A 15,577-nucleotide genomic window follows, 5' to 3' on the forward strand; every position below is an offset into this window, starting at 1 on the left:
TCTTAACCATGAGTATGTTCCAGTCCTTTTACCCTTTGCATCTAAATACTTAAGTATTTAGACATATTGATATATTGTAAGAACAAGGAAATTTACTTCCATATCTACAAGTATAGCACTCAGGAAAATTGAATATTGATATATAACATTGTCTAACGTCCAGACCTTATTCAAATTTATCAGTTCTCTCTTTCCCTTTTCTCCCTCCCTCTCCTTTTTATTTATTTTTTGATAGGTGACAACTAAAATCAACTTACGGAATCTTTAAAGAAAGGTCTATATTGCCTCCCATTATAATTTAATTATTCACCATTTGAATATTCAGTTGTTGCTATACCAGTTACTGAAAATTTCCCTTATTCCCCACTATTTTGTAGTGCCACTTTTGAAGAAAATCAGTGATTTAAATATGATTAGATAGATGTCTTGACTCTCAATTCCCTTTGATTGGTCTACTTTTCAATAATTTTACTAATACCACACTACTTCAGCATAGCTTTGCAATGAGTCTTGGTATTTGGTAGAAGACATTTTCTCATCTTGTTCTTTTTAAGGGTGTCTTGGAAGCTTCCAGTTAGGATAGTAGGAGGTACAAACAGAACCCCCATGAAGTATTGTTTCTTAAAAAAACAAAGAAACAAAAAAACTGGAATCAAACCATTCTAACCATTGGTTCACAGGAAAAATATGGAGAAATATTTGTGACAACATGAATGAAACTGTAGGACATAAACTAAATGAAACAAGACAGAAAGACACTGCATGGTATCATTTTATCTTACATGTGGAATCTAAAGGGGAAAAAGTGTCAAACTTCCTAGAGACAGTGAGTGTAATAACGGTGGTGGCTGTCTGGGAATGGGGAGAGGTTATAAAAAGGGTACAAACTTTCAGCTTTAAGATGAGTAAGATCCAAGGATCTAATCTATAGCTTGGTGACTATAGTTGATAATGCAGTATTGTATAGTTGAAATTTGCTAAGAATAGATATTAAAGGGTCTCCCTTTCTGCCCCCCAAAAGAGTTAGCTATGTGATGATGTGTTAAGTAATTCATTTGTGGGAATCCTTTCACAGTATATATCAACTCATCACATATATTAAATTTTCCCTATCAATTATACCTCATAAAGTTGAAAAAAAGGAGTTGAATTTGTTACGGTTATCTGAGCAGGATACCCCACTTTCACACCAACTTTTTGAATAATCATCATGGCTCAATGATTTAGACCAACCTGAAGAAAAAAAATTCTGTAGTATTTATGATGGTTTTATTTGTTACAGTGATTTTACAAATTGAAGGTTTGTGGCAAACCTGTGTCAAGCAAGTCTTCTGGTACCATTTTTCCAACAGCATTTTAAAATTAAGGTACATACATTATTTTTTAATATGTAATCGTATACCTTGACTACTATAGTGTAATCTTAACATATGCACTGGGAAACTAGAACATTCATGGGGCTCACATTATTTCATAATTTGCTCTATTGCAGTGGTCTGGAATCTAACCTAAAATATCACTGAGGTATGCCTGTATTCTAGGCCGTTCTTTTTCTTTCTTATTTCCTTCCCTTCTTGCTAACGCACCTTCTTTCATTTGCTAGAAACTCCAGCTTTCAAAAGGAGCAATTAAAACCAACAAAAGTGGGAAACTTTTGTTATTTGTTTTGTGGCTTGATCAAAGGTTACTTTTCCTTCTGGTGAGTCTTTAACATATTGGAATGACTAGGTCATGCCAAGTAAACATTGTCAGTGGTCTAAATGCATCCAGGTACAAGTAAAAGCAATAAGCCAAGTTTGGGATTCTCCCCGCCCTTCCTTTCTCGTGCTGCCACATTTACTTTTCAGTCACACTTATTAGTAATGTAATGAAAACAACAACACCCAAAACCCTCCAGAAGACAGGAAGGAAAAGAAAGATTAAACTAAAACAGCACCTCGGTGAACTGAACGAGCTTTATTTTTTAAAGTTTCACTACTTTTGCCGAGGATTCTGGGAAGTGTAGTCCAGTGCGCCGGGTACAGCGCCACTTCCGTCCCCGAGGGTGAGGGGCCGTAGCCCTTGTTCTGGTGGGGGATTCTGGGAAGTGTAGTCCGAGAGCAGTGTGCAGTCCGGGCACTTCCGCTATAGGAGTGAGAGGCTTCAGTATCTTCTGAGAGGTGAGTCAGTACCTAGAAATTTGGGTCTCTTCTGATCCTGTCTGGATGTGGAGTATGCAGCTGTCACCCTCGCCCTTACCCTCGGGAAACAAGCAATGGAGGGCAGGGATGACGGTTTTTGTGTCTGGCGTTTGGCGAGGTTCTCGGGTCCCCTGGTTGGGGGCGAGGCGGGATAGCGCTCCCCGAGTTTGAGAGTCTCGGCCCCTCGGTTTTCCTCGCCTCTCCTACGTTATGCACGCTCTGCCATCTCTTAGGGATATACTCTTAGTAGAATTATCAGATTGCTCCAATTCACTTCGGTAAAGAGGAGTTAGTAGTGGTACCTCCGTAGTAGGCATGTGATGAGATTGACGTGAAACAAGTGTGAAACTGCTTAGAACCGATCGCTGGCAGCTGCTAAAAGCGGTCGATGGTCCAGTTTCTTCTTTCCCCGATGCTTTCAGTCCTTGAAAGCCTGTGTGAGCCCCGGGTGTTCTGAGCTCCAGCTGCAGAGCCACTGGCTCTTCTCTAACCTCTGCAGAAAGAGGGGTTTTCCGTGGATTCCTTTGACATCCACAGCCCCGACCTTTTTTAAAGAAAGAAGGGAGTCTCGCCCTTAGCCGATGCCTGGGGATGTCCGCTGTAAGTTATCCTGGGCCTGACACACAACTGTGTCTTTTCATTCTTCCATATCTTCCTATCTTTCCATTCCTGACCCTGATTTCTCAAAGAGGACTCACAGAGAGGAGAGAGTGAGTGACCCAGGAATCCTGGTACATTGTCCCAACGTGAGGGAATTTTATCTTGCCGTGTCATTTCTGCCAGCGGGCAATAAGTTTCCTTCACTCATGAGCAGGTTTTTTCTACAGGACAAATGTTCCAATGTTTATAGAATAAATGGGAGGTTGGATGAGACCTGTTGATGAATGAGTAATAATAATCTGTTAACATAGTGAATGCCAGATACTCTTCTACAGGCTTTATATTCAATGTGAAGTGAAGTGAAAGTTGCTCAGTCATGTCTGAATCTTTGCGACCCCATGGACTGCAGCGTGCTAGGCTTCTCCATCCTTCACCATCTCCTGGTGTTTGCTCAAACTCATGTCCATTGAGTCAGTAATGACATCCAACCATCTCGTCCTCCGTTGTCCCTTTCTCCTCCTGCCTTCAATCTTTCCCAGCATCAGGGTCATTTCTAATGAGCCAGGTCTTCGCATCAAGTGGCCAAAGGGTTGGAGCTTCAGCATCAATCCTTCCAATGAATATTCAGGATTGATTTCCTTTAGGATTGACTAGTTTGATCTCCTTGCAGTCCAAGGGACTCTCAAAAGAGTCTTCTCCAACACCACCGTTCAACAGCGTCAATTCTTTAGCGCTCAGCCTTCTTTATGATCCAACTCTCATATCCATACATGACTACTGGAAAAACCATAGCTTTGACTAAACAGACCTTTGTTGGGAATCTCATTCATCAACCTGGTTCCAACCCATCTGGGGTCTATATGCGTGTTAACCACTGTCACATAGACCCTAGATGGTTGGAACCAGGTTGATGACTGAGGTTCCCGAAACCCAGAGGAAAAAATTGGAAGATGCAGTTTATCCTCTCTCCTCCCAATCAGGAACAGCCTCAGGATTTTACAGCTCAGAGGAACCTCTGAGACGGTCCAGCCCAATCCTTGCCTGAGAAATTGTGTCTTTGGCCATCCTTTGATTCCATGTGCAGACCCTTTGATTCCATGTGCAGAGTCTATATCCTCCAACTCCCCTTTCATTTCTCCCCAAGGATACCCTTTTGTGTGATTAGAGACCTGGAGACCAGCCCTGGAATCAGAGTTGGATTCATGTCAGTCAGGTCTCATGAGCTCTGTGATTATCAGTAAAGTAATTGCATGAATCCTCAGCTTTCTCTTCCATTATATGGGGGAAATAATCATCATATCATCACTTATTGAGGACTTGTGTTATGTGCCAGGCACTGAGCCAAGGCTGTTTCTCCCCTATTAAAAAAAATGTTTTTATTAAAAAAATATTTTTTAGGCTGCTCCTTGTGACTTGTGGGGTTATAGTTTCCTGACCAGGGTTTGAACCTATGCCCTCTGCAGTGAAAGCACAGTCTTAACCACTGGACCACCAGGGAAGTCCTTTCGTCTCCTATTTTTTAACTTGAGATGTAATTCACATATAAGATTCACATATACTTTTTCTTACAAAATATACAACTCACTGATTTTTAGTATATTCACAGGATTGTACAAACATCACCACCGTCTAGTTCCAGAATATTTTCATCACCCCCAGAAGAAACCCCGTGCCCCTGAGCCATCACCTCTCACTTGCCCCCTCCCAGCTCCTGGCAACCACAGTTGACCTTCTGTCTGGATGGACTTGCCTATTTAGGGCTATTGGACTTGCTCACTTAATCCCCAAAGCACCCTTATAAATTCAGATCTGTTGTGGCCACTACAGTATTGTTCATTTAAGTGAGACAGACCACTGCACTTTTGTTTAAAATGAAAAAAAAGAAACAGAAACCTAGCAGTTGTATTTTAAAATTTTTTTTTTTTTTTTACTTCAGTCATCATGACAGAGGGGAATGTGCCATTGAGACTCTTCTGGCTACTTGAAGAAAATTCTCAAGTACTGTATTTATACCTTTTATAGAACCAGATGCTGATATCAATGAAATATCATTACAAGACCAGAAACTATTAAGTGACACAGCCAATCAGAACTATAGACTTGTCAGAAATAAGGGTGAATTTCTTAAGACAGAGCGTTGAACAGTCTCTGAAATTTGGATGTTATCAAAAGACTCCTTTATTGGAATGAAGGCAAAACAAAACACACTTCTAGCATTCAGGAAATTATGAGGGTTTCAGGAGCCCTGTGTCAGGAACTGAGGGCAGAAAAACCAGTATCTTACGTCACAGGAGTAGTACCAGGGTTAACCTGGGACCTGTTGGCCCCAGAGTCCACTCTCATAGCCAGTACATCCCACCGCCTTTCATTTCCCCCAATACCCAGGATGAGAATGAGGGCCCTGAACCCCGGGAGCCCCAAGGGACTCTTGTATGAGCTCTGCTGCTTAGACTTGAGCAGACTGTTCACTGCCCAAGGGCCAGAGGGGCTGGTGAATCACACGAAGCAGTCACTTGGGCTTGGACCTATGTCTCAAGGCTTCTTTCTCCTTTGCCACTGTGTCTTCCCAGGACTCTTGACTTTCCCCAGAAGGGGTGGCAGAGCATGACCAAGTTCCAGGTGAGTTGAGTTTTCTCTCTTAAAATTACATCTCTTTCCTCAAAGATTCTCTTTTCTTAAAGATTAGGCACATTTTTAAAAATTGAAGTATAATTGATTTACAGTGTTAACTTTCACTGTACAGCAGAGTGATTGCATTATGCATATAAACACATTCTTGTTCAAATTCTTTTCCATTATGGTTTATCACAGGGTATTGAATATAGTTCTCTGTGCTATACAGTAGGACCATGTTGTTTATCCATCTTATGTATAGTAGTTTGCATCTGCTAGTTCCAAACTCTCAGTGTATCCCTCTTCCACCTGGCTCCCCTTTGACAATCACAAGTCTTTTCTCTATTATCATGTTTTGTTTTTTTCTCTCTTTTTTTCTTCTCTTCTGTTATCTTTTTTCTCTTCCATGAGAAGGATAAAGGAAGAAAACATTCCTTGTATGCCAGGTACTTGCTTTTTTATGGTTATATTTTTTGCTTTTGCTTTTAGTTTTTTTTTTTTTTTTGTCATCTTCATTTCACAAATAATAGTACAGAAACTCAGATATCAAAAAATTTGAAAAACTCAAATTACTACACTGCTTGTAAGTCAGCTACATTTTGTTTACCTAGAATCATAGTCTAGGTACAGTTTTCAATTTTATATTCTCACTTAATATTATCAGTTGAGTTTTTCATGGCAAATAGATGGGGAAACAGTGGAAACTGTGGCTGACTTTATTTTTCTGGGCTCCAAAATCACTGCAGATGGTGACTGCAGCCTTGAAATCAAAAGACACTTACTCCTTGGAAGGAAAGTTATGACCAACCTAGACAGCATATTAAAAAGCAGAGACATTACTTTGCCAACAAAGGTCCATCTAGTCAAGACTATGGTTTTTCCAGTAGTCATGTATGGATGTAAGAGTTGGACTATAAAGAAAGCTGAGCGCAGAAGAATTGATGCTTTTGAACTGTGGTGTTGGAGAAGACTCTTGAGAGTCCTTTGGACTCCTAGGAGATCCAACCAGTCCATCCTAAAGGAGATCAGTCCTGAGTGTTCATTGGAAGGACTGATGTTGAAGCTGAAACTCCAATACTTTGGCCACCTGATGTGAGGGGCTGACTCATTGGAAAAGACCCTGATGCTGGGAAAGATTGAGGGCAGGAGGAGAAGGGGATGACAGAGGATGAGATGGCTGGATGGCATCACCGACTCAATGGACATGGGTTTGGGTGGACTCTCGGAGCTGGTGAGGGACAGGGAGGCCTGGCGTGCTGTAGTTCATGGGGTCGCAAAGAGTCAGACACGACTGAGTGACTGAACTGAACTGAACTGATGATTCAACATTTTTTAATGTATTACCTCAGAAGGGTTTCTGTGTTTTGTTTAACCATTCAGAAGTCACAGTTAAGCCTACAGACTGTTGTACCTCTGAATAAATTTGGTTTTGATTCAACACTTTTGCATAGGGCTTTTAAAAATAGAATATAATTTACTTACAAAAACTACACAAATCTTGAAGTGTTGGGTCAATGACAATTGTATATCCTGTTTTCAAAGTTGTGTAATTGCATTAGGCCACTATCCAAAACAGAGATAAAAACTTTTACATTACCCCCAAAGTTCTCTCATGTCTCTTTCAAGTCAGTTTCTTTGACCTGGGAAGCATCTCCTGTTCTGATCTGTCATCATATGATGAGATTTGTTTGTTTTCAAATTAAACATAATTAACAAAATCATACTGTATGTACTCTTGTACTTTTTGACCCTGCATAATGTTTTTGAGGTTCAACTGTATTGTTGCAGGTGTTACTAATCCATTCCTTTTTATCATATTCCATTTTATGAATAGATCACAGTTTGTCCTTTTAAGAGATATTTGAGTGGTTTGTAGCTTTAATGTAATTATTTTAAAATTTTCATAATTTATTTGTATATTATTTACTTCACTAATTAATTTCTTTTTTGGCCATAGTTTGTGGCATATGGGATCTTAATTCCCTGATCAGGGATTGAACCCAAGCCTCCTGCCAAGGGAGCATGGAGTTTTAACTACTGGACTGCCAGGGAAGTCCCTATTTGTAGCTTTTCATTGTTTTAGTCTTGTGATCATGCCTCACAGACCTTCTTAGGGATGTGTTTTCATATCTCTTGGGTAAACATTTAGAAATGGAATGACGGGATTTGTGGAGTAAGTGAATATAAACTCTTTTCCAAAATACTTGTACCATTTGACAACACGTCAGGGGTGCATGAAATGTTCAGTGTGCCCTTCTTCTTTTCTGTCATTTGGTATTATGGATCTTGTTTCTTTAAGCCATTCTAGTGAAATGACAGGCTTCCCTTGTGGCTCAGCTGGAAGAGAATCTGCCTGCAATGTGAGAGACCTGGGTTTGATCCCTGGGTTGGGAAGATCCCTTGGAGAAGGGAAGGGTTACCCACTCCAGTATTCTGGCTTGGAGAATTCCATGGACAGTACAGTCCATGGAGTCACAAAGAGTCAGATGAAAGTGAAGAAGAACTAAAGAGCCTCTTGATGAACGTGAAAGAGGAGAGTGAAAAAGTTGGCCTAAAACTCAACATTCAGAAAACTAAGATCATGGCATCCAGTCCCATCACTTCATGGCAAACAGATGGGGAAACAATGGAAACAGTGACAGACTTTATTTTCTTGGGCTCCAAAATCACTGCAGATGGTGACTGCAGCCATGAAATTAAAAGACGCTTGCTCCTTGGAAGAAAAGCTATGACCAACCTAGACAGCATATTAAAAAGCAGAGACATTACCAACAAAGGTCCATCTAGTCAAAGCTATGATTGTGAGAGTTGGTATGGATGTGAGAGTTGGACTATAAAGAAAGCTGAACGCCAAAGAATTAATGCTTTTGAACTGTGTTGTTGGAAAAGACTCTTGAGAGTCCCTTGTACTCCAAGGAGATCCAACCTGTCAATCCTAAAGGAAATCAGTCCTGAATATTCATTGGAAGGATTGATCCTGAAGCTGAAACTCCCATACTTTGGCCACCTGATGCAAAGAACTGACTCATTGGAAAAGACCCTGATACTTGGAAAGATTGAAGGTGGGAGGAGAAGGGGATGACAGAGTATGAGATGGTTGGATGGCATCACCAATGCAATGGACAGGAGTTTGAGTAAGTGATGTTGGTGATGGACAGGGAAGCCTGGCGTGCTGAAGTCCCTGGGCTCACAAAGAGTCGGACAGGACTGAGTGACTGAACTGAACTGAATGAAATGACATCTCACCATGACTGTGATTTCTTTTTCCCTCATGATGTTGAATACTTTTTTGTGGGTTTTCTCCACTGTCATATCTCTTATGAAAAGCCTGCTGAAGTTGTTTGCCCATTTAAAAACTTGGCTTCTACTTTTTATGATTAAGGAGTTCTTTATATTTTCTGAGTTCAAGTCCTTTGTTATATATACGTTTTGGGAGTAATTTTTTCCATTCTGTGGTTTGTCTATTTGCTTTGTTAATTGTGTCTTTTTATATCATTTTGTGGTGAAAGTTACATATACTTTACATATAATAAATGTATTTGATCAATTCTGATAAACATACCCATGTGACCACTGCCTCAGTCTAGATGTAGACCATTTTCATCACCAAAAAGTTTCCCTCTTCCCCAGTTAATCCCTATCCCACATGCCTGACTATAGGCAGCAACTGATTTACTTTATGTCACTACAGGCTAGATTCATCATTTCTTGAGTTTCATGTTAACAGAATTACACAGTATGTGCTCTTTTTGTGTCTGGCATCATTTGTTCATTTTGAACACAGGTCAATAGTTTGCTCCTTTTTATTGCTTAATTGTATTTCATTGCCTGGATATACCATAATTGAGTTATTCATCCACCTCCTGATGTGCATTTTTTATTGTGATAAAATATACATAGCATAAAATTTACCATTTTAACCATTTTTAAACGTGTGGTTTAGTACTTTTAAGTACATTCACACTGTTGAACACATCTCCAGAACTTTTTCGTTCTTCTCAAAGTGAAATTCCATACCCATTAAACAGTGACTTCCTACCCCTACCCTCTACTGATCATAAGATTGAGGCTACATGTGTTTGGTGTTGTAGGAGGCAGTCCTTCAAGGACGTGGCTGTGACCTTCACCAAGGAGGCGCTGGGACTGCTAGACTTGGCTCAGAGGAAGCTGTACCATGAAGTGATGCTGGAGAACTTCTGGAACTTGGTCTCCATGGGTGAGGTCTCAGGGACTCAGTGTCAACCCTCAGGAGTGCCTTGGTGTCAACATGTTTAAGAGTTTGGGGCTCTTGAAATGCTTCCTTGCATGTGGGGGCCTGAATTTCCTCCTCTTCATGGGACATCTTATTTATTCCTTGTCTGTTTTCTCAAATTGCAGTTGTAACATCTTGGTGTGGTTTAAAGTCAGTGAGTTGTATCATTATTGCATTTAATGAAATAGGACGGAAGTAGCATAGCTTGTCAGAAACTGCATATAGTGCAACAGAAACTGTGAATGAAAAACAGGAAAGGAGACATGATAAAAGTAGTTAATCAGGGACTTCCCTGGTGGTCCAGTGGGTAAGAGACTCCATACTTCCAGTGCAGGGGGCAAGTTCAAGCCCTGGTCAGGGAACTAAAATCCCACGTGCTGCCAAAAAAAAAAAAAAAAGAACAAAGTTAACTGGCAGTTGAAATAAGCTAATCTATTCAATCATGTAAAGTAAAATTTCTGTACAATATGAAAATAAAAACACATAAATGTTGAGATCTACAAAACTGTAAAAGTAGAATCCTTATTTTTTTTAAAGTAGATAATGGTTAGGATTCAGTCACTTGTTTCAGTGATATGCATCCATTTATTTGCGTGCCCAATCACAACAGAAGAGGTATTTATTACAACAGGTCATGATCAGAATTTGGAAAAATACTGCTGAGAGTGCATGAAGATCGTAGTATTGGAATTAAAAATTTTGCTTTTATTCACCTTACACATGTATGGTTACTTTTTCCCAGGATATCAACCCTTCACATTAGATATAATACTCCAGTTGGGGCGAGAAGAGCAGCTTTGGGTGATGGAGCCAGACACCCGCGGAGACGAGTGTTCAGGGGAGAACCATGGAGTCTGAGCCCTTGCAGCTCACAGAGAGGGGTGCTCAGTGGGTCTCACTGTGCCCTCCTCCTGCAGACAGCTCACGAGTAGAGAATAAACCCGTGTGATGAAAGGATTATTTCAGAACACAGTTCATCTTCTGATGAATGTCTAATTTAAGTTTAGTTTCTGTATACCTAATTAGTCATCTGTTGCTGTATGACAAATTATTCTTAGATTTCTCAGCTTAAAACTATAGACATCACAGTTTCTGTGCATCAGGATTCTGGGGGCAGCCTCGCAGGATGGTTCTGGCTCACGATCTCATAAGATCTCAAGTCTGCCAGAGCTGCGGTCCTCTGAAGGCTTGATGGGCCTGAAAGACGCTTCCAAGATGCTTCTCATTCACAGAGTTGTTGGCAGGAGGCCTCAGTTCTACCCTGGCTTGACAGGAGAGGAGGCCTTAGTTCATTGGCAAACAGCCCTCTCCCTGAATGTTCTCAAAACACGGCAGCTAGTTTTCCCAAGGTACTTGCACCCAAGGGATTAGAAGGCAGAAACTACAGTGTCTTTTATGGGATAATCTTGGAAGTGACGTACCAGCACTTCTGCCATATCCTATTTGGTTTCGCAGACCAATCCTGATAAGTTGTGGACGGGACTTCAATAGGGTTTTCATATCAGGAAGCAGGGATCATTGGGGGCTGTCTTATGTGCTGGCTACCACAGCACCTATTGGTTATTTGCTGATTCATATCTACAAAACCTGGAAGATAATATTAGCCATTCAGGCTTATCAGAAAATCCAGCCAAATTTAGCAGCAGTAATTATCATAGGATTTTTTACTGCCATAGGATGTGTCAGCTAAGGGAATAAGTTTTCTAGTTTTTTTCCTAATTGCAATGTTCATTAGTTGAATATTATATATTCAGACATCATTAAAATAAAGAGGAACTCTCTCAAATCTAGCTTATGTATTGTGCTTGTGCTCAGTCATCTCCAACTCTTTGTGACCCCATGGATGTAGCCCTCTGAGCTCCTCTGCCCATGGGATTTCCCAGGCAAGAATACTGGAGTGGGTTGCCATTTCCTTCTCCAGGGGATTTTCCCCACCCAGGGATCGAACTCACATCTCTTGCATCTCCTGCACTGGCAGGAGGATTCATTACCACTGTGCCACCTGAGAAGCCCAGCTTATGTATTAACATGTGCATTTAGTGGCTAAATTAAGGAAAATGAAGTTATCATCTCATGGGTTCATTATCAGGACAGAGGAGATGTCTCCCACTGCAAATATATTCTTTTCACTTTTGCTGAGAACGTCCCATGCTCTGTAGCACTGTGTTTCTCATTTTGACCTCATGCATAAGTCTCGGCATATTAGTTCCTATTTTAAAATTTAATTTTATTCATTCATTTATTTATTTTTAGGCCATGCCATGCAGCATGTGGGAACATCTTAGTTCCCCAACCAAGGGATTTAACTGATACCCACTGCATTGGGAATGCAGAGTTTTAACCACTGGACCACCAGGGAAGTCCCATCAGTATACTACTTCTAAAGGAGTCTCATTATTACCTCTTTGTTTCCATAGGCATGATAAAATTAGGAATCCAGCTGAATGATCCACTGGTTGAATAGGATCTCCCAATACAGTCGACCTGTGAAATATCTTATATCCCTGAACTTGCCCTCAGTTTCATCTCTGAATTTTTTATCCTTCTAGGACACAGGAATCAAAATGAAATAGAGACTCTTCAAGAAGTAGAACTAAGACACCTTTTGCATGAAGGCCTTATGTGTGGGCAGATATGGGAACAAACACAAATAAATTAACCAGGACTCAATAATAGGTCTGCAAGGCAAGAAGTCCAGATTGCTAAAACAAGTTGATTCCTCCTGTTGGGTGCGGGCAGGAGAATCTGCTGAGGTTGCTGAAGATGAGAACTGTGTGGGAAAGCTTCAAGGGGAGAGTTTTAATAGTGTCAGCAATCAAGAGCTTCAAATTCAGACCTCCTGAGATTTCTGGAGGAAAATGGATCTGAGAGAGTCAGAATTATTAGAGTAGGTATCAGCAAATTGACATAAAAAATAAACTGTGACCATGTGATCATTGCATCATGAGAATGATCTCATCATCATGGTGATCAGGAAATACACAAAAGCAAGATGGCATTTGGCAACAATAATTGTGGAAAAGACTTTGTGAGGAACACATCCCAGCATAGCATCATCCACTCAGAAGGTCAGATCTCTGGTGAGAATGGAAAAGGCATCAACCTTGGCTCTGATCTTGAACTTCAGCAGCAGCTGCAAGTAGGAGAGGAACCCCATGTGTAGTGAGTATGGGAAGGGCTTGGGTCAGAGCTCACATATGCAAACCCACCAGAGAGCCAACCCAGGGGAGAAAGCTTACAGATGTCTAGGTGTGTGCTGACTGCTTCAATCAGAACTCCTCCCTTCCTGCTGATGAGCCCATTCACCCCAGGGTGGATCTGTATAGATGTGGCAGGTATAGGAAGGGATTCAGTCATGTCTTAGACCTCAACAGTTGCTGTGTGGACAACACTGAAGAGAAATCTTGGAAATGTGAACTGTGTGGTAAAGGCTTCAATAAGATATCACAACTTCAAGCCCATCAAACAGCCTATCCTGAAGACAAAACATCCAAATGGAAGACATGTGACAGGATGTTCAGCCAGTGTTCTGGTCCTCTTCAGAAAGTTCACACTGGAGAGAAGCCATATAAATGTGAGGTATGTGGGAAAGACTTCAGTAAGGCCTTATACCTTCAAGCCCATCAGAATCCATACCAGGGAGAAGCCCTACAAATGTGATGTATGTGATAAGAACTTCAGCTGGAATTTCCATCTTTAGGCCCATCAGAGAGTGCACACAGGAGAGAAACCCTAAAATGTGATATGTGTGGCAAGGACTTCAGTTAGATTTCCCATCTTCAGGCCCATCAGAGAGTCCACATAAGGGAGAAACCCTACAGATGTGATACGTGTGGGAAAGGCTTCAGTCAGAGCTCACATATTCAAGACCACCAGTGGGTCCACACCCGAGAGAAACCCTACATGTGCGATGTGTGTGGGAATGGTTTCAGTTGGAACTCGCATCTTCAAGCCCATCAGAGAGTCCATACAGGGGAGAAACCCTACAAATGTGAAGAATGTGGGAAAGGCTTCATCTGGAACTGATGCCTTCACATTCATCTGAGTATCCACACAGGAGAGAAACCCTGTAAGTGCAGCATGTGTGGGAAGAGCTTCAGTCAGAACTCCCATCTTCATTGGAGGGTCCATACAGGAGAGAAACCCTACAGATGTTTTGACTGTGGTAAGGGCTTTAGCAAGAGTTCTTGTCTTCAGGTTCATCAGAGAGTCCATAGTAGTGATCAGTCCAGTACACATGACAAGTGATAAAAATTTCTTCAGAACTGAGATGTGACATTTTCATCAGAAAACCCACACAGCAGGGGATATTTATAAAATGTTGTATTTTAAGAATTCAGGAGGGAGCTGTACTTTTTACAGTCATCTGAATTCCAGTGAGGGGACCTACTTGTTGTATGAGTATGGCTAGTGTGTCCAACAGAGACCAAAATGTTACAGTTTTCAAGAAAACATACAGCAGAGAAACCCTGTAAGGATGGTGCAGTGGGTTTCAATCAGAACTTTCACATTCAATGGAATCTACACAGAGGAAGCTTTACAATTAGAAGTGCTCTTAGGACTTTAGCAAAAGTATAGTGATGGACACAACAAAATCCATTTCCACTAGAATGTAGATTTCATAGGGACAGGAAATCTGTTTGCTGCTATACAGTCATGACCGGGCACCAGTGCCAAACATAGCAGGTGCCCTGGAATTTGTATCACTCGAAGGATAGGAAAACCTACTACAAATAGAACAAACATTTGAAAATTTTAGTGCACCCAATCCCAGTTAATCACAATAAATTGTACTAGGAAAAAGATTCTTAGAAGAGGCCTTAAAGATTAATTCAAAGAAATGATCATTTAATAAAGATACATAAAATCATGCAATCTGCAATTTGAATGTTAGATTTTTTTCCATTGCATTCTGTCCTGCTTAGCTTCACTTTACAGGCAGAAAAGGACCCAAGTTTTTATCTTACCAGTTAAGACTTTGTCTGGACAGTGTACCATCAGTCATTTGTATTGTAAGTTTCATTATTTTTCTTTTATTGGGCCCTTGGTGACAGGACCAGACTGAATGAAACAGAGAAAGTTGGTTTTCTTTCCATAAAATTTTGTGGCAAAGAGTGTACAAAAGGGGGAAACATATTTCGTTTGTTTGCTTTTTTTACAAAAGGGGGAAACATATTAAAACGTGCATTCTGGATGCTGCACTAAGCTATTAAGGCACAGAGTGTTTTGAACACTACTCTGTGCTTCTCAGATGCTTTCAAGTTAGCTTGGTCGAATGGTTTACTCAGGTGTACATTTACTGGAGGCTTTCCACCATTGTTTTATTGAAGTATAGTTAATTTACAATGTTGTATTACTCTCAAGTGTTCAGCAAATTGATTCATGTATATATTGGTATATTCTTTTTCAGATTCTTTTCCCCTATAAGTTATTACAAAATAGTGAGTAGAGTTCCCTGGGCTATACAGTAGAACCTTGTTGTTCTCACAGTTTCTTCTGGGCCTTACCTTCCAGGACACTGGATACTTAAATTCTATGCTATCGCAAGTTTCATGTTACCAAAGAAATCCAGGGCCACCACCAGACCCTGGGGTGGGCTGCTCAGAACTCCTGGTGGTTTATAACCATTAGGATGTTCTCAATTGCAAGAAACAGGAAACTCAACTCAAACTAGCTGAGAGAATAAGGGAGATTATGTACTTAATTCAAAATCTTTTCCAGATAAGCCCAACATCTGAATTGGTATTAATGTCTGTTAATTGTTTTTTCTCATTCAAGTTCTGATTGTTCTGGTTCTTGGTAAGATGCATGACTTTTTTCTTTTCTTTTCTTTTTGTATACTGGATACTTGGGGTATAATGCTTTGGACCCTATTTGATATTTTGTGGAAGGAAGTCACCTCTTTAGGTGTAGTACACAGGTCTAAGGGCTT

At 40.6% G+C, this 15,577-nt stretch overlaps 2 protein-coding genes across 5 annotated transcripts in view; both read left to right on the forward strand.

The window, feature by feature from the left end:
• Positions 1 to 9,610, forward strand: part of ZNF227 (zinc finger protein 227) — a 23,062-nt gene extending 13,452 nt beyond the window's left edge. Inside the window, exons 8-9 of one of the 4 annotated variants that reach the window (XR_006340603.1) lie at positions 5,351 to 5,399; positions 9,485 to 9,610. The gene's annotated coding sequence lies outside the window, so the exon portion shown is untranslated. Of the gene's footprint in view, positions 1 to 1,282; positions 1,298 to 5,350; positions 6,075 to 9,484 lie in introns of those variants that run through there. The other 3 variants (XM_043899396.1, XM_043899397.1, XM_043899395.1) reach the window with 3 other exon arrangements.
• Positions 1,761 to 13,893, forward strand: ZNF233 (zinc finger protein 233). The gene is given in 12 exon segments (XM_043900604.1): positions 1,761 to 1,770; positions 2,147 to 2,159; positions 9,485 to 9,609; positions 10,388 to 10,481; positions 12,193 to 12,300; positions 12,302 to 12,517; positions 12,519 to 12,599; positions 12,601 to 12,804; positions 12,806 to 12,893; positions 12,895 to 13,268; positions 13,270 to 13,376; positions 13,379 to 13,893. Coding segments are annotated over 12 exon segments (1,935 nt in total).
• The last annotated feature ends 1,684 nt before the right edge of the window (positions 13,894 to 15,577 follow it).

The sequence above is a fragment of the Cervus elaphus genome, chromosome 4 (genome assembly GCF_910594005.1).
Source record: "Cervus elaphus chromosome 4, mCerEla1.1, whole genome shotgun sequence".
Classification (NCBI taxonomy): domain Eukaryota; kingdom Metazoa; phylum Chordata; class Mammalia; order Artiodactyla; family Cervidae; genus Cervus; species Cervus elaphus.